At 42.1% G+C, this 19,321-nt stretch overlaps 2 protein-coding genes across 5 annotated transcripts in view; one reads left to right on the forward strand and one right to left on the reverse strand.

Annotated features, from left to right (window-relative positions):
- Positions 1-19,321, reverse strand: part of smoc1 (SPARC related modular calcium binding 1) — a gene marked incomplete at its 5' end in the record, with an annotated part of 38,059 nt that overhangs the window by 3,786 nt on the left and 14,952 nt on the right. The window contains 10 exons of one of the 4 annotated variants that reach the window (XM_079286659.1): positions 1,548-1,601; positions 2,460-2,704; positions 3,329-3,434; positions 6,075-6,157; positions 7,993-8,185; positions 12,996-13,076; positions 13,505-13,561; positions 16,533-16,580; positions 17,100-17,150; positions 19,041-19,140. In XM_079286659.1, coding sequence (XP_079142785.1) covers positions 1,548-1,601; positions 2,460-2,704; positions 3,329-3,434; positions 6,075-6,157; positions 7,993-8,185; positions 12,996-13,076; positions 13,505-13,561; positions 16,533-16,580; positions 17,100-17,150; positions 19,041-19,140 — 1,018 coding nt within the window. Of the gene's footprint in view, positions 1-1,547; positions 1,602-2,459; positions 2,705-3,328; positions 3,435-6,074; positions 6,158-7,992; positions 8,186-12,995; positions 13,077-13,504; positions 13,595-16,532; positions 16,581-17,099; positions 17,151-19,040; positions 19,141-19,321 lie in introns of all 4 variants that reach the window. The other 3 variants (XM_079286658.1, XM_079286661.1, XM_079286660.1) reach the window with 3 other exon arrangements.
- The window catches only part of ccdc177 (coiled-coil domain containing 177), a 28,957-nt gene continuing 28,761 nt past the window's right edge, over positions 19,126-19,321 (forward strand). The window contains exon 1 of the mRNA XM_079286655.1: positions 19,126-19,156. The gene's annotated coding sequence lies outside the window, so the exon portion shown is untranslated. The remainder of the gene's footprint in view (positions 19,157-19,321) is intronic.

A 19,321-nucleotide genomic window follows, 5' to 3' on the forward strand; every position in this document is an offset into this window, starting at 1 on the left:
AGGTTGGATACCTCTCTCGAAACCCGATAATCGAAGCTGGATCAGGACTTGTTTCTCATGAAGAAGGTGGATATCCTGTATTCTCACACTTCTTCCGAACATACAGCGAGCCAACTTTGGTGAATGGGGTGCGGAACTAAATTGGCCAGATATACTACGAGTGAAAGGGACGAGATTTCTTTTATCTTCTAATGGTGTATGCCCATGTTTGGTGTGTCCTTGTGCGTGCAAGCATTAGTACATGCACACCCGCATGCGTTTGCTCTTACTCAAAAAGCATGTTTATGTCTTTCTAAATGGAATTAAGCTTTTTGAAAAGAACATCGTGAACTCAAGTTTAACAGTGAAACCTTGTTGTGTTTTCTTCATTACAGTGAAGGAGACGCAATGCTTGGGCCGTGTGAGCTGCCAGACCTGCTGCCCTGTGCTTCTGTTCCATATCTCCTCTATAATGAGGATTCCAGTCCCTCCAGAGGATGGATGCCACCCTCTGCAGCACTTCCAAGCTCACACAAGGTATTCAGATGTTTTCTTTTGCCGTTCTCAACGTGTGGAGCGCGAGGAGCCTCACACAGATGTGCTCCACTCTGCCCCACATGCTCACAATCCTCCACCAAAAAGCACGTCCTGCAAACAGTAAATATGTCCAACAACACTCCAGTGACGACCCAAAGCATGATGAGATTTAATGTTTGGCAAAGGCCACTCGACCTAAAGCGATCCAGGCCATTTAGGATCAGCTAGGCATACCTGAACACAATGGCCATCTATCTTAGTCAAGGCAGAATGCTGCCATATGTTCTTACAGACTCTGTCTCCTCTCTGAACATACCTCAGTCTCTCCACAATCATCACCAGCTCAGAGTGCCTGAGTGGCTGCATGAGGAGCTGTATAAAACTGTCAGGCTATTTGCCTCCAGCTCTTAAGCGTGAAGGTGAGAGATTTGTTGACCACGGGGAAAACAAGCGGCCGAGCCTCCGTCTCTGCTGCTCCAGCCGCGGGGCTGTTTATCCTGGCTGGCTGTGCTCAGAGGGTCCGAGAGGCCTGACGTTATGCCCGCTCAGAGCCACTGTTCTCCGGGTGAGGCGGGGCAGCGCCAGGGTAAACACATGACCTCAGTGCTATGTGGTGCTGAACCGGCTAGAGTCAACAGCATTACCGGGACCAATAATTACCGGTACTCAATGATTTCTATCTTGAGATGACTCAATTGAGGCAAAATCTGACTCTTATTGAACCACAAAATACAGATGACAATACACAATCTTAACAATGGACACACACACACACACACACACACACACACACACACACACACACACATTACTGCACATCCACACACAACAAAACGAACATACACCTCAAACTTAATTTACTCACAAAAGCTTTGCATGTAAATCAAACGCTGCTGTGTCAACCAGCTGTATCTACTCCAGACTGATGTACGTCAGCAGTGTGATTGTTAGTGGATTACACAATAAGCCTACGACAGTGCACAGCACTCAAAGCCAGAGGCAGTTAGTGAAAGCGTATTAGTTTGACTTACTGAACAATTTTGTCCCTTGCCTTGGCCCTTGGTTGCCACTTGTTGTTGAGCTACCTGCAAAACAGAACAAAACAAAACACATTTTGAACTTGGTGGATGTCTTGTTCTTACTGGAACTTTTAATATGCCATGAGATGAAATAATTATAGTACACTTTAAATAAAGCAGAATATTGTTCATTATTTTTCATATGCATCAGCGAAACCTACCTGCGAAACATATTTGTCATTGTAAGTATGTTTTCCTTTTTTAAATTGAAAACATTGTAATTTGTGTGTTAAATGTGTTTCACAACCTCCGAGCATCTCGTAACTGTACTTTAACATTCATTCATACGTTTTCATTTGGATTGTAGAAGCAGCTTCTCACTGGGAGCAGCTTACTTAATGACCTCTATTACACTCATGATGATGAGTCATAGTAGTGATGAGACTGCGTCTGGATCCACTAATGCGTTAGTCTGGTTTAAATATGCGTCATGAAGTGGAGCACTACACCTTATTCAGACTGCCACCACATCTGTTTGTCACATGCACTGCAGTTACTTCATCCTTTACTCTTTTTAAAACTGTGACATGATGAAATCATTTGTAAAAAATGTATTATGGAAACAAATGGAAATGGTTGTTTATTGTAGTTTACGCTTGTAACTTGGGAAATAAAAAAACGAACAGAAAATGGCAACACAACCAGCTACCTCTTCTTTTGTCATAAATCCTCAATTTGACATGTCTATAAGAGAGTTAGTTTTATTTTTATTGAAGTAGCCATGAAACGGCATGCCAAAGGCCATACGTCGTTGAAGGAGACCAGACTCGATGCAGATTTGACCCAGCTGGCCTGAGGTTCATACCGCGGTCATGACCCTCCTCCGCCAACAGACTCTCAACCTTCGGGTCCGTTTCCTCTTACCCTCCTTGCTGACGCCCAGGCAGCCTTTCAGCTCCTGCAGGGAAATGGCTCTGTCCTTATTCAGGTCACAGTAGTCGGTGAACTTGCGGGCGCATTTCTTGGGTTTGGCTTTCTTCTTCAGGTACCTCTTAAACGGCTTGAGTTCCTTCTTGTTGATGTCATGGCTGCCGTTGTTGTCCAGCTGGGCGAAGTACCAGTGCACCACCCGCTCCTCTAAAGTGTGACTGGGATCAGGCTCGACAAACCTGGTTAGGATTAGAGGCACAGATGGGAGTGAAAACATTCATGTTTCAAAATAAAATTTGGTTTACAGGCAATAATATTCCCAGCAATGACACACAAATACAGCAACATATCCACAAAAATGAACTGGAAATACAAAAGACTAACACAAATTAGAATTTTGAATTTGCATATAAAATGATAAGCAGTTCTTAATCATGTATGACATCACTTCACTTTAAAATGATTGGTCCATTTGGTTGATTTGTAATGAAATCACGTCTTTTGTGCAATAAAAATGTTAATCTGGATACCTCAGGCGGTCATGTTTTATGTCAGAAACTGACAGCGTATGTTATACATCAAGGAGGACATTGCATTACGTATTTCACGTTATAGATTACACCAGCATTAATCCCAAATGCCCTCCAGGCCCATTGGTGTGTAAAGTTCTAGCGTTGACGGAAAGTGAGCACAAACCCTGCATGTCAGAGATAAAATATAAGTGTTCAATTCAGAAAACCAGAGGGAAGGGATGATTTGAGAAAACCCAGAAGAGGGGGAAGTTTTCCATGAAGGATCAGCCATGAGGTATCCTGATCAGGCACAATACTCTCAGGTCTTCAACGCTGTGTGACATTACTTACCTCCCACCACCGGAGGGGGCTGGTGAATTTATGGCTTGCACCATGTCTGTGGTGAGGGCGTCTAACAAGCTTGTAATGAATTCCACTTTCTTCCCCTCTGGGCAGCCTGGCACAAATCAAAGACAAGAATACACCAAATTTACCTTCCAAGTAATTTGAGTCGTTACGGCACAGTGAGGCTGAAGTGCCACTAAAGCCTCGACACCAGTGAACCAGAGCAACAGAAACCGTTACACGGTCAAATAAAGCACGCAAACCTTGTCCACAGCTTAATGACAGAGCTGAGGCACATGTCAAGAGGCGGAACAGAAGTGTGCGGTGATGAGAGTTGTGTTGAGCAGTGCAGACCTGTTAACTTTTATGACACAATTCTGAAAACCTTTGTTAATTGCCCAGATGTATGCCTTTAATAGCACGCTAAACCAGTGCAAATGTTTCCCTCCTAATTGTGTCTCTTAAAGGGAAACCTCAAACGCAGCTGCATAGTAAACTAATCTTCTCATTCTTTTTTTTCCCCCAGTCTCTCCGTCTTTCGCTCAAGCTTTCCCAGTCGATCCCCTCCTCCCCTCCCTCCGAGCGTCCGTGGCCTCCTTGTTCTCTGCTCGGTTCATGTCTTTTTGTTCCCTTTGTGCCGGCTCAGGGGGTTCTGTGGGAGGTGGTCTGCTGCCACCAGGTGAATCCAATTAGCATTTCCAGGACATGACAAGCTCTGAGCAGCACTGCCTTGCTGTGCCTTAATCCAAGTGTTAAATTGGGGTGTTATGAAGCGCAAACCGTTACGTTGTATGCCGCCTATGTGGCAAGGTGTCGAGGGCACAGTGTGGTGCGGGACGTCTGGCAGCGTCCGACAGGCTCTGAGCCTCGTGGATTTGATCTTCAAACACATTAAACTCCGACATGGTCATCAAATTAGTTTTGTTTTTTAAACCATTAAAAGAAAGCAAAGTTTAACTGTTGCACATCTTCACAGGTTGCATTATGTTCATAACACGTGGGTGGTTCAAGTACAGAGATTATTCTGAATTATCTTTAACGCCTGTAAGAGTTACAACTATTCATTTCACAAGAACAAAAGCAAATGTAGAGAAACGCCTGAAATGATTAAGTACGTGTGTGCTGTTTTAGCACATTAATCAATCATCAACTAAACACAGCAAACATTTGTCGGGTTGGGATCACGACATTTGCTTCTGCATTGGGTGTCTGCAAATGTGGATGTGTGTCACATCTGACTAAGTTATTTGTTGATGGACTGGATGACATTCAACAAAAAAACAGTTCCTGAACTGATTGAACTAGACGTTATCAGATCCGAGCCTTTGGTCCCGGGGGAGGAGCTCTTCTCTGCCCTCCTGACAGAGGTGGGATTGAACCTGTAGCTGCACGCTGTTAATAGACGTTTTCCTCTCTTCTTGCCTTCGTGTGACGACCATGAAGTGTCGTTGCTTTGTTGTGGCGGTTCAGAGCATCCCTCTCCAGTACATAAAACATATCTCCACTCAGCACCCTGTGGTCTCCCAGCCCCCCCCCCCCCCCCCCACGCCGCACCAGCACACCCCGCAACACTCGCATCTTCCATAAAACATGTCGCACATCTGCTGCACAGTCGGGAGTCATGCTCGACTCTGTAAACTCAGCAGATGGAGTTACAATGCAACCTTAAAGAATGGGGAAACACAGGGGCGGCTAAAGTAAGTGGGCAGTAACGAGGGCAGAGGAGTATGAGCCGAGGTTTCGACCTCTGGTCTCTGATCTTTGCTGCCAGGGAATCCAACAGCACAAAGCGTGCGTTAGACCATTCTTAATCCAAACCCTCAATCTGGTCAGTTTGTGTGAAGGTGAAACATTTTTTCAAAGTCTCTGAGCTACGATCCTATCACTTGATCTTTTAACTAAACACAGCAGGTCAAGCGTTGGATTCCTCCGCATGCTGAAGCTGTACTAAAAGAGATGGACGTACCGTATATACACTTTTTAAAAAGCGTTTCCAAAATAGAAAATACGGGGAAAAAAAGTGTTATGAAGTAGATTAACCAGTGTGAACCTAACATCAGCTGCAAAAGTTAACATGTCTAGCTAACTAACCCACTACCTAAAATAGTCACCGTCGTGTTAATTCCAGATTTCATACTACATAAGCTTGTACAGCCAAGTGCCCCTCCCCCGCCATTCAAAACTAGCACATCCGCTGTATGTTGATGCTATCAGTGTTTCAGGGTAATGTTGGCAGCTCTGTCCCGCTCTTAATTGGATTTGGAAAAGGTTTACACTCCAGCAACTTCAGCCAACATCGTTATCCGAGATAGCTTTTGGTTTTCCAAACACGTCTCCAAATCCACATCTTAAAAAAAGTCTATTGTTGGGGGGGGGTAAATGTGAAACATACAGTTTGAAAATGTGGACGATAAAGCATAAATTGAACCTTTTGTGTTTCTGGTCCAAGCGTATGTAAGCCCAGCAGGGTTAGCTAGAAATGAGAAGCTGCTTTTGCCAAAAACCTACTAAGAATTTAGGTTAATCTGCATAGCAACAGTAAAAAGAGCCATTAGGCTTAGCAAACATCAGTAATGAACTGGATTGTTTTTCTCTAGGTCTCGTTATTATCATAACAAGGACTGCTATTGAATATTAAAGCTTCCTCATTTGTTAAAAAATAAGACAATAAAATGAATCCAAGAGTATTTCTGCAGTCCCCAAAGCCCCAAAATGTATTGAACTGCAGTGAAAAAGTGAAAAAAAAGAAAACCTGTCAGCTCTCTGCCTTGGAAGGGATCTTCAGCGTCTGAGATGCGAGATCGCGCAGCGTCGTCACACTCTGGCGTCTGGTACCTGTTACACAGAGAGGACATGGCTGCATGAGACAGAATAAACCTTTCTTAGCAATGTGTGAACAGCAAAAGCAAAACAGAGGCTCGTCCATGATGTCAAATTTGATCACAGGGAAAAAAAGATTTTGAAAAACTTTTTTTCCCTGTGATCAAAAAACGCAACAAAAGATTTTCCTTTAAAGCTTAAAACCAGGAGACATTGTTGATGACGGAGAAATATCTTTGTCCATCCTCATTATGAAAACATGCTCTCACTGTTGATCTGCAAAGAATTATTGACAGGGATTAGCTTCTCTAAATTTTGATTTGACATGCACAAAAAGTTGTTTCAGCGCCATAACAAACTGCTCGGCATTATGCGTGGCATGACTCGTTTTCTCCTGGCCGTTGTATCAGTGGTCCTTGCGGACATGTAGGATGGAAAATTGAGCATGTGTGTCTCATTTGCCTTTCTCTTTTTTTTTCAAAGTAAAAGCAAGTTGTCGTCTCTTTTTTCAGTCTGCAGAGCCACTGATCCAAGAAGGGATGTCTGATGCATGAGTATGCACATTGCTGTCCAGAGGAAAGAAATTCAGAAGAGTGACATGAGGTCTAGACCAAAAAAAAAAAAAAATTCTTATGTGAAGAAATAATCGCCTCAAGGGTGTCATTCAATATCTCTCAAATGTGGATGAGAATTTGGTCTGTGTAGGTGATATATTTGAGTTTTTTGGGGGCTGTCAATAATAAATACACTTATTTATTGATTTGGAAGTAAACCTGCATTGTCCTGTATTCAAAATATAGTAAGTAACCAAAACATGAGCAATGGGCATCATTTATTCACCATTGCCTCTTCTCGATCCCTGTGACGTACAGCTCTTGTAAAAACGTCACTGTGCCCCCGCCATTTCATTGAAAGCAATATAAACAGCAGCAACTGCACTGAAAACAAACGACTGAAGGATTTTCCCATCAGGGATTGGAGCTTATTATTTTGCCAAGTAAACTTGCAGCAGCAACTTACATCAAAAACTGACATAAAATTCCTTAAATGTAAGGTCACAACAATTGAAAATACATTTTAGCCGTTAGCGAAGCTAAGCTTCAAGACTGAAATATATCAACAACTATTCTATGGATTGCTATGAAGTTTGGTACAGGTATCCATGATGCCAAGAGGATGAATCCTAGTTACTTTGGCTGTTCCCTGATCTTTCCACTAGCTCCACCGGAAGGTCAAACTTTCTTCCATTTTAAATATCTCAATACCTGTGAAATGAACTGGCACGAGATTTTCATGGTTCCCAGTGGATGAACCCTACTGACTTTGGGAAATAATTTACTTTAATCTGGTACCAACAAGAGATTCACAATTGTTGTTTTGAGTGTAATGTTTCTTAAGTGGATTGCCATTAAATTAGTCACGAAATCCATGTTCCCCTCAGGGTTCATTCTAATAACTTTGATGATCCCTTAACTTTTCATGTGGCACAATCATCAGGAATAAAAAATAAAATAGAATTCCCATCTACCTTAGCTGTAATCTGTTTAGTGCTAATTAGATGATGTTAGCATGCTAACACACAAAATGAAGATGGTCACAACCTATTGAGCATTGTTAGCATTCTGATGTTAGCATTTAGCTTTGAGAAACGCACTTCAGCAAAGCCTCATAGAGCTGCCATAGTTGTAGACTCTTAGTCGTAGTTAAAATAAAATTCAAAGACTTAAAATGAGAGACTCCTTAAAGCAAAATACTGTCTATTGTATGTAGTAACCACACTTTAATTGAAAGTATTCAGTCTTGCTTGATTTAAGTTAAAGTTAAGAGATTTTTATCATGAAGGATATTACCTGGTGGAGGTTCCAGGAATGGGCCGTCCCGTGTCCACCAGAACACACCAGCAGTAGCCTGTGGACTGGTGGCACTGGACCGGTTTGTAAAGGCCTCCGAGCCCGCAGTCGGGAATGAAAATGGCCTCGCGAGGATTCTGCCGAGCCTCGTCCAGTGCACTCTGTCGCTCCTGGTCACAAGAGGGAACTTTCTCTAAAACCATGAGAAACACACTCAATACAGAGGCACCACACTCGGGAAACCAGAAACACACAACAAGATGAGGCAGAAGCTATAAGCACCCAGGTGTCCCTATCCAACAATGCTATTTGCGCCCAACTCGGGCACACATGAGATACTGTATGCATATATGAAGCCTACTGTAGGCTATGTATATTTTTCCTAAACCTAACCAAGTAGTTTTGTTGCCTAAACCTAACCAAACTGACAACTGAAAATAACAATAGAGAAATAGAAAATAAGTCAACTGTAAATAGGCTTCTGGTTAAAAACCCTGAGTTTGACCACTTCATCTACATCAACCTACTTCCTACTTCCTACACATACTTTGTCACTCTCTAATGCTGCTATCATATTCAACTTGACTGGATGTAAATAGACAGTTTGTGTCGGATAAGATGAAAGAATGTAGACAACCAAGGCGTTTATACGTAAACCTGATTCAGGATAATCATGTCACAGCAAAAAAATGAGTTTTAACAACTAACAAATCATTTATAGTGGTATGCTTCTGTACGTTGTACTTGGTGGAAGTCACTATTTGGAGCTAACATCACGATTTCAATCCAGCTTTGTTTGTGATTGGCCAGCTACTCGTTGGTAAAAAGGCGTACTTCAGGTCACTTTATAGAGCAACTTGACCATATTTAGGGCTTTCTGTTGGCCCATGATGTAACGGACTGTCAGGCATCATCCACCGCATTGTTAAACAATGTTAAATGTGGCTATTTTGAGCATGCACGTTAATTATTGGCCTTGGGAATACTGTAGCAATTTGAGAAAAGAATCTTAACTCACGGTCCTCTTACAAACCTTTTTGTAGCTCAGTAGAAAGATACAACTATGTACAACAACATATCACATGACAGAAATGCCATGGTAAGGGGATGGCAACTAAACCATCTCTGTGACAACTAAGAGAACTCCATCTGCTGACTAAGACGTGTGGTGAAAGCACCAGAAAAAGCAACTAAGTGGATCTCAATTGAAGATTTCAAAAATAGTCACCTGGCGTTATGTCAGAAAGGTATCCGCCACCATGTGTGTGTACCATGGACACAAGCAAACCTTACCAAGCTGTGTCAAATATTCTCTATATAGCGATAAGTTTGACTGATCATGCTAGCTTGTTTTCACGCTGCTAGCGGTAGCAACTTGGCTACCGCTAGCAGCCTGGTTAATGGCCGAAGCAAGAAACAGCTGTCAGAATTTGAAGTTTTATACATTTTGCATCGGCGGCTCTCGAGGCTTCATTTTCCCGGATGATCGAGACCCTGTGGCCGACATAATTACATGGTGAAAGCCGGAAAAATGATAAAGTTAAAACTTGTCTATTGCATATTGTTTAATTGTCTGTTAAACACTGAATCAAATTACTACATGTGTGTGAAAGGGGTTGGTTCTGTGTAAGAAGCAATTTTTAGCTTTTTGTGCTGCCCCCAATGACCGAGAACAATCAATCAATGTAACTTTAAGAGTACACATAATTTTCTATATATATATAAATGAATTAGGATGAAGATGATGGTGGTGGCAGGTTCAGCAGACCTGAGGAGGTTGGGAAGTATGTGTGTGTGTGTGTTCATGTTTCCTGAGCATGGCTGCCAACAGAGAACTAAACGTGTGCAGACACCAAAGACGTTTTTCTCCTGCGAAGACTCACACTCAAGTGCTCTTAGCGCTGTGCTCTGTGGCTCTGGTCCTCGCCAAGGTTCCTTCACATCCAAATTATTTAGCAGTGTTTATTATACAGAGGTTATGCTGGCGCCAGACGCTAGGAATCCCAAAAGAAAATTGTTTTCATACATATAAATGGAAAGTGGCTGGACGCTGGTAATGTAGTCCTCTCAGTTTTGTGTGGAGTTGAAATTGAATCTACGACTTCTTTGCCTGCCTTGAATATCCGCATTTCTGTTCTATGAATTTTTTAATTTTTGTTTCTTTTTCAATTGTATTTCTCTTCCCTTGGCAGCAAACGAATGATTAGAAACACAAACCCTCAGAAAACAAATATTGTCCTGAAAAACAAAAGGGAACCCACACAAGTGGATGTCAGGAACTCGTTGTTGTGGTAACCTTTCTTCAGGGCAAACTGATAATGGACAAAAGATGAACATCTGCAGTATCTTTGATGAGTTCAGACTTATTTCAAGTCTTTCACTTTGGCCCTCGTCATCCAGGCTCCAAACCAAGACTATTGTAAAATCGTCTTCTCTTTTTAAAATTTCTGTTTGTCATTCTTTATGATACACATTTTATCATTCTTCCAATCCCTTCCTCCCACCTCTCCAAGCGTTTGTGTCTCCTGCCTTCACTTTCCTTTTCTTTTTCTTTCTCTCTGCTTCTCTCGATCCTAATACCTCCCTCTCTGGACCCACCCCCACCCCACCCAGAGCTCTCTCCTCTTCACTTCACTCCAATGGCTTTCAGCTGTGGGGTAATCACTGCAATACTGTCTCTAGCAAAACCCTCTCTGCAGTTAAAACAGTGGAAGTATGAGTAACAGGGGAACTCTGTGAGTAGGTATGTAGGTGCATGTGTGTTTATGACCGAAAGGGAGACAAAACCAGAGATGATGGAGAGTTCACTCATGAAATGATTACGTCATTTTGAACACAGTTGTCTTACTTTTCAACACATCATTCGTTAGCGTGTTTGGTACCAACGTGTTACTGTCATCGCTTATCGTGCTGAAAAGTAAAACGGTTCAAGCTGCCTTAAACCGAATAGTATTTACATAGAGATAAAAATCCCTTTTTAAGACTGCAGAATTTTATTCAAAATCATGCTCTCGGATATCATGAGCGGATTATTTCCCTTCAACATTTAATTTTTCTTTTCTTTGACTCGCCGCGCGGGGGGGGGGGGGGTTAGCGAGTTTCTGGTAAATGAGCTGCACGACAAAGCGCTTCCCCCTCCTTACAGCATTGGAACAACAGCATGTCAAAGTCTGGCAACAAGGCATCCTTTTGAAAAGTGATCTTTGCATCGCTTTGCCCAAGCAAACACGTTTCACTAACACAATCTCCGCATCGCTTTAAATCATAATTATGGGGTGTCCAGAAAGCCAGTAAATGAAATAAGGTAGTTTGTGTGCACAGAGGGGGGCGGCCTTCTCAGTACTCAGGTTTTCCAGCGTGTAGGGAGAAAAATACTGTAAAAATATATTTCAGAGGAAAGTTTTTGTGATTAGAATGTTTTCAAATCAGATGAGAATGCAAAGAAAGCACCCGGGTAGGGAGAGCAGGAAAGGAAGGACAAAAGAAAGAATGTATTATATTAGTGATATGTTCAGGGTATCTGATGTTGGATGGGAAATGTGAATCTTTGAAGTAGCTACTGTAGTAACTACAGCTATCATAAATTACTGGACTGAAAATGTAGTGGAGAAAAAGTAGAGAGGTCTATCAAAATGTATCATGCTTAAGTACAATAACATCCTAACTTAGTGCAATACTTAGCTGTTGTTTATTACTGCCAAACTCTGAAACGCACTCGGGAACACGCGGACATTCACACACAAATATTCACAGACAGGCGTTGAATCTCCTTTTGATACACACATCCAAAATCACACACACTGTATGCAATCACATACAGATGCAGTGGCAGACACACACATTGCTCAAACGTGATGACATGTCCCCCTCAGTCGGCCTTGTCGCTCGTACTCGGAGGACACCGGAAGCTAATTGGAAACAGGAAACTCGTGTTTCCACAGCAGATTCAAAGAGCTGTCACAGTGAATCTCTCATCGAAAATACAATCTTTAATGCTGCCCTGAAGATAGTTCCCCCCCCCCCCCCCGCCACAGCGCCATCATTCTAAAGGCCCATACCACAATCAACTTTTTGTGTACCCTATTGTGTGGTAGAGAGATCAACTTGCATCATAATATATAACGCGCAGACACGGTGGATATGTTTCTTCAAAATATGTCATATGTGCAGATGCTGATGAACATGAAGTTTGACCAATGTGTTTGAAGACTAATCTTACTGTAACATATTGATGCTGGTGACACATTTGATTAAGAATAAGTTAAAACTAGTTTGCTCACTTTCAAAAAAGATGCACATTCTGCAGACTTTTTAATAAAAGACAAACATCAATCGATATAACGGCTAACCAATATGTCCATACACACACACACACACACCCCCCCCCCCCCCCACATTCACTCACTGACTTGCTGCAGAAGCGTGAAAGGCGTCCAGCTGCCCAGAGGGTAGTGAGCATGCCGAGACGTAATTGAAAAGGAGATAGAGAGCTAAACAAATTACACCGAAGGAAAGAAAACAAGAAACATAATACCGGCAGCACAGCGCTGTCCTCAAACTGTTTTACATTTGATCTTAAAACTAGTGGCTTTGAAACCATTTACACCGGAGACGAGTTGATACTTTCACTGTGTTGACTATAGTTGGGGTTTAGCCTACTTTTTTGGTGTAGTTTTCATCTTCGATACCAATATGAGGCTAATAATTGCATCCTGAAAACAGTGCATGGGTGATATTTGAGTAGGTGGAAGGAGAGGTGGGTTTATCAGTGATATGTTAAGGGATGTGATCCCTCACTGGCCTCCCACACGCTAAACCTCCACCTGTGTTTGATACACATCTTAAAACGAGCATTTCTCTCTTTTGGCAATCTATGGGTACTGCGGTGATAGTGACTTGATGCCCTATTGTTCTAAACCATTTTCAAGGGTTATTAAAGATTCATAACAAGGAAGAATGAATGCGTGAAGGTCTGAGAATAAGGATGAGTTTCTTTGTCTCACCTTGCTTCCTGGAAGTGGAGCTGTTCTGCTTATTCTCCTTATAAACCAGCTGTTTTATCCACAGCGTTGGAGCAGTTATCTCTGCAATGACAGGACGACAGAGCATCAATAACTTCCATACTTTTCGATGATCGTCACAGAATGTACCGCAGCTAAGCTTTATTTAGCCACGATCCGCCAGTAGCTCACTAGAACAGCCAAGCTTTGCCCACAAAACCACGATTTAAATTGCAGTCAAGATCCCAGCTCTTTCAAAAATATCAAATATGTCATCTGATATTTTCAACAGCTGGAGTTTTCCATTTAATATAACGGGGCATTCTTAAGCGATGGCGTCTTGAGTTTGAATGTTAAAATCTTGACACACTGCAGCTTCGCTGAGGTGTCGGAACAATCTAAGGATCAACAGGTTTAAAGTACATAAAGGAGAACATCCTATGCACCTCAGCGAACTAAGGGACGATCTCAGCACCGAGTTCCAGGAGGAGGAGTAACAACAGCAGACTTACCGTCACCCTCAGGGGGGACCTGAGTCTCCATGGTGGGTGTGGGCTTGGAGCCATCATCTGGGTTGAGGGTGAGAAAGAAACGGAAAGAGACTACCATTATTGAGGTTAATACAATCTACTCTCCAGAACTGTTGAATGGTTGGGATTTGCACATGGCCCGGCCAAGTCAGATAGAAAAACAGACAGAGAGAGAGAGAGACAGATAGAATAATAGAACGATCATCCACATGTAGCTCCACATCTCTCACATACACATGAATCAACTTCTCGCACTGACACACTCACAACACCAACATGATCAGGCTGCACATTCAGCACACGCTCACATACACACACATGAGGGGACCGCCCTCCTCATCACAGGACCTGCATGAGTGCAGTGCGGGTGTAGCTCACTCACAACCAATCCAAGCACAGAGGTGAACGGACCTCTGAACAATGGATGGAGTGTGAAGAAGAGTGAACTTCTTTCTTGAGTTTCAAAATAAGATGATGCGGATGTTGATTCGGTCCGTCGTCTGATTGGTTGGTCTGCACAAAAACGCTCATCCGGTGTATGAAGTGACATTTGGCAATGATACTCGGTGGTCCTCTCAGGGTGATTTCCAATGAGTGACGATCTGATCATTATTCTGGCTCCACCCCAAAAATCACCCTCGGCTCACGCAATGGTCCACGAGAAGCAAGTCTCGTATTGACGTGTCCGCATTTTGCCTAAATTTGTTCCCGATATTCATGTCATTCAAAATAAAGCTATTTCCGGTTTTCCCCTGGATGAACACATGATTACCTCATGGTCTTTCCTTCAGCATCACCCTCAGGATAAACCTGATCCTGATTCAGGTGTTTCTAGCATATGCAGCAATAGATGAATATGATATACTCTCAAAAAAAGCACCAACAAACGTTCTAGCAGTACCTCTTTAGTACAGTTTCTCGGTTAGATTTGGCCACATGCTAACCACATAGTGTATAAAACAGGAGTATTTTTAAAGATCACTGCATCACCATAATTATGCCTATTCATCACAATTAAAATGAATGAATCCCTCCCAAGTGTCTTTGCTCCCAGGCTGAATAATTTGTCATTCTCTTTCTTTCATCTAGAGCCGTCGCAATGACCACAATATTGCAATACTGCGCTATTGACAAGCCAACCACAGGAGATGACGAGCAACGGCCACAACCACTGTTTTTAATTTTTGTAATTCTTGCATCGGACGCGCCGCATGTTTACACGATGCTACAAACGGCAGCAGCGTGATGAGGTGCAGAGCGTCTTCTGAACTTTCTTTCCCTTCTGCGTTCTGTATTTAACAAAAAACAAGCGTTGAGTTGTTGGGAAAAGTGTCATCTTTGTCATTTAAAAAGCAACAATATATCTAATAATAGCCTAACAATAATGCCTGTTGAAATTGCTCTAAACTCAGGATAAATGCATAAGAATAAATATAAATGAGGCAATAATATCGCATATAGAGCTGTTGAGCCAATCATGACGGTGCGGAAATGACTTCACCGCGATAGCCCTACTTTCATCGTAAATTTTATGACTTAGGGGGAAAAACATCAGATTTTGATAAAATTAAGTATTTAAAATTTTCAAATTATAGTGTTGTCTCAATAAATATTCTCATTTTGGCACCCAAAACTTGTTTACAAGTTACTATGACGTGGTCTTAATCTGTTAGTTTCCATATATGTCACTACATATTGATAAAATGTGTTTACAAAACAGTTGACAGCATATTCTCACTGTTCTAACATTTTTCCACAGCTATCATACTGTATGAGAAAAAGGAAATATCCTAATAATTAAATGTGTGATAGTTGCTACTGTATATTTTGATCCCAGTGTAACAAGAACAAACATGTGTGGTGTTTGGCACTCACACATGTAGGATGAATGAAAACTGTTCATATTCAGTAACTAGGTTGAGTTTTGCTGTCAGACAAAAATAAATATTCAGTCAAATTTGATTTAAAAATGGCCCATGCATTACATTTGACAGTGTAGCACAGGACAGAAGAGTCAATGTCCTATTTAAGAAACCGATAAGTTGTAATGGATCTGAGATAATGCTGTGAATTCAGCTACCGAGAATACTCACCCATGTGCAGTGTTGAAGCATCTGGAAAATTCCTTAGGAAGTAATGTGATCAACAGAGAACTGGAGTCATTCTACAAACACTAAAGTCCTTAAATCAGATGGACAAACTGACCTGACCTGGTCAAACTGTGAATAACAAAATACAGCGGTTACTGCGTTGGTCTCAGACAAGTGCAAACCTGGGTCAAACACCAGTCAGACAGAAGCACCAGTATTTGTTTGATCTTGTTTTTTACACTTCCTAAAATTTCTAATTTCGATGTAGACTGCGCTGCATGTTAAAACAAATTCTGTAACTTACAGTATTTGTCAATTATTGTTTGATCCAGGTCTGGACTGTGAGCTACAAACTGCTAGAGGGGGAAAAAACAGTTAATGGAAGCATCGACAGCAAACCCTGAAGTTGACTGTCACCTCAACAAGAACTCTCTCCTGTAGAACAACATCCGGGTTTGGAAACAACTAAAGTGCTTAATAATAAAGAGTAAACCCTGAGAGGCTGTCCATCTCTTCTGGGTTTAAAAATAATCTTTGCATTAGTTTTCACTTCAGTTTTGTTCAATTGATTGAATTACTTTGATGAAACCATAGGAAAGCTGTAGAACTACAGTCATTCTATATCATTTTCATAATTTACAGTTTCAGCAACAGATCCAATATGAAGGTACGGCTTTCATGCCAAAGAAAAAAATGCTACTTTTAAGATGTGTTATTTAGTTATGAAGAGCATTTAAATCCAAATCCACGAAGTAAAACATCAGGCATGTACCTTTCTGCTCTGCACAAATATGGACTTTGCACGGATCAGACGGAACGACACCAGGTCAAAAGATATTTTGAACTCTTCCTGTGTCTGTCATACAAATGGAAACACGCACACGCATGCACACACGGACTTACAGCAGGTCTCAGCTCACCTTTTCTACCAGAGTTCGATGGCCCGGGTGGTCTATCGGTTACTGACCCTGTAAAGAAAGAAAGAAAAGAAAAAACACATAACATGTACAAAGCAAAGACTAGACAGCAGCAACAACTCCTGTGGAACATTTAAAGAGTTTGATTCCAAAATGCTGTTTATCCATTTTAGAAACAAAAAGAAACACTTAAAATGTAAATGTGATTGTTCCAACTAAACAGAAAAACTCACGCTTTACCCAACCCACTGACATCTTGACTTAGTTAGACAACGTTTGCTGATTATATTCTGTTAGTACTTGACAGCAGGCACACATTGAAACATTAGGCCCGTTGCGTTATTTTATTGCTGCCGAATGCAAACCTGTGTGATCTGCACCATCTGTGGATATGCAGTGAAATTAAGGAGTACATTTGCAAATATCATTCTGGTTTGGCGCATGCAAGCAGTCATGCATGCATGGATGCACGGGGGGGGGGGGGGGGATGATTAGACAGTGCAACCAATTACAATGGACGGGCAAAGTGGAGACATTTTGAGTAAAGGCAACTGGAAGGAAATGTACTACCTGACAATCCACTTGTCCCAGCATGAGTTCCCATAAATTCATGGAAGTTTCCTGCAAATGTATGTGAGATGATTGATTTGGGTCATAGTTTACGGGGGCATCTGAGCATGTCAGTAAAGGCTATTTGTTGGGTAGGTATGACTGTAGCAGCTGTATTCAGGTTCAGGTTTACTGTGCCCAGATTCTGGTCCCAGTGTCAATCATACCTTTGCAAGAAACAATGAAGATATTGGATCTTATGCAGGACAGAAAGGAGACATTGTTGTTCCATGAACTACATTTCAGAATTTCATCAACTTTATTTCAGCCTGGACAACTGAAATTGATAGTGCTGATGGAGGGCAGGAAAAATTCACTGACGTTATCAATTTCTTCATGAAATATGTGGGTTTTTTTATACAATAGGACTGCTTTTCTTTATCTATTAATCTGCAGATTGTTGAGAATTTGGATGGTCTTTGTCAAAACGAGTGAAAAACGGCCATCACAACTTTGCAGAGCCCAAAGTGACATCTTAAGAGTGCTTCATTTGTTGACGCAATGTTCCAAAACCGAAAGTTATTCAATTCACCATCACATATGAGAAAAGCTGCCTATTATTCCTACATTTAAGAAGCTTGAACCAATAGACGTTTACCGTTTCTGCTTGAAAAATGACTGAAACGATTCATCGATTAATTCATTTTCAGAGAAGTAAATCTGCGTGGAGTGTTAACATATAGTTCAAATCTGGTCCCGACTGGTGTTTTCCATTGACCTATCGCATGCCATGTTTACAGAGAGCTGTAGAATACAAAATGGAAGAAACTACCATGATCTAATCGGCTCATTCAGCTCTGTTTGTGGTCAGTTGTAAGACAGAAGAAGATGGTACAAAAGCATGAATGAACTGTGTAAACGTGCTGTTCAGTTAGCAAAAAGCTTGCATGAAGCCTCCACTTCCACCTACTTCATGTGGACACACAGCTGAAACAGCAGTGCCACTTTCAGGATACTTTTTTAAGATTTAGAAAAATCCGTGAGCATGTCGTGAACAAGCCTGGTTTTTTTCCGACCAATACCAAATAGACATTAGGGTCCTGTTGTGCACAGAAGAGTAAATGGGAAAAGCAGCGTGGAGTTGTTGTTTTTTTTGTATGAATGGATACGCAACCGTGCTCCATTTACTGATTCTATTGAAAAGACTGCAACTCAGCAGGTGCCAAGAGAAACCAGACAGGTGATTAGTGGCACAAGTGGGGAAATGCAGAGCGAGGGAGACGAGGAAATTGAGGGAGGATAAGACGGAGGCAGCGGGAAGCCTCTGGCGGTCTGTTGAGCAGCTTCAGAGGGGCATGCGACCGCTCTCACCACACTCCACACAAAATTTGCACCATATGCTCTTGTGGCTGTGCAATCCAATTCTGGCAAAGACCCCTGTGTATTATCTTCTGAGGGAAAATGATGGTGATTATCATAAAGTGTTCCCATCCAGGATGAGTGTTCAGAGCGCCGCTCCCTCTCCTCCGGCCTGCTGAGAGCAGTTAGACGAGGGGGGGGGGGGGGGGGGGAGAGCGGGAGGCCCCTGGATGTATGGCCATTAGCCTTCTCATTGACCCTGCACCTGCTGTATGCCACATGACATGTAATACACATGTGCCCACAGTATGGCATGACAGACCCAATGAAGGCCCAGACGTAAGTTCTGCCTCGAATGCACTGCATCCATTCTGATTTATGAAAAACATTTGTATTTGAATTGTGACAAAAACTCCAATTCCTAAAGTGACTGAAAGATAATTGGCTCAAACCTCGGTGACTTGGCTTCCAAGCACTGCTGGCTCCAACATCTTACAAAGGCAGCCACCATTGAAGCATTTTGAATGCTCGTTGTGCTGCCCCTCCACCCTAATTAAGAACTGTCGGGAAACACCCCCCCCCCCCCCCCCCCTGCCCCAGTACCTGAACACACCGGGGTCCTGTTATGCACAGAGGAGCCACTCACTGGCTTGCCGTCACTGGTGACACACCAGCAGTAACCTGTCAGAGTATGGCACTGGACCTGCATATGCAAAAAGGTAAAACACACGAGAGCTTTGTAACATGCATGATGTAGTTGGTGTATTGAACAGAAGGTGAAGAGCACAATAGAGATTTTCTATTTAAGTGAAGTGAAACTGATCTCTTGGGTGATGTGAAGGGGAGACTGTTGGTAAAGTGAAGGATAAAGAGGAAGAAAAACG

This window comes from Melanostigma gelatinosum (genome assembly GCF_949748355.1).
Source record: "Melanostigma gelatinosum genome assembly, chromosome: 16".
NCBI lineage: Eukaryota > Metazoa > Chordata > Actinopteri > Perciformes > Zoarcidae > Melanostigma > Melanostigma gelatinosum.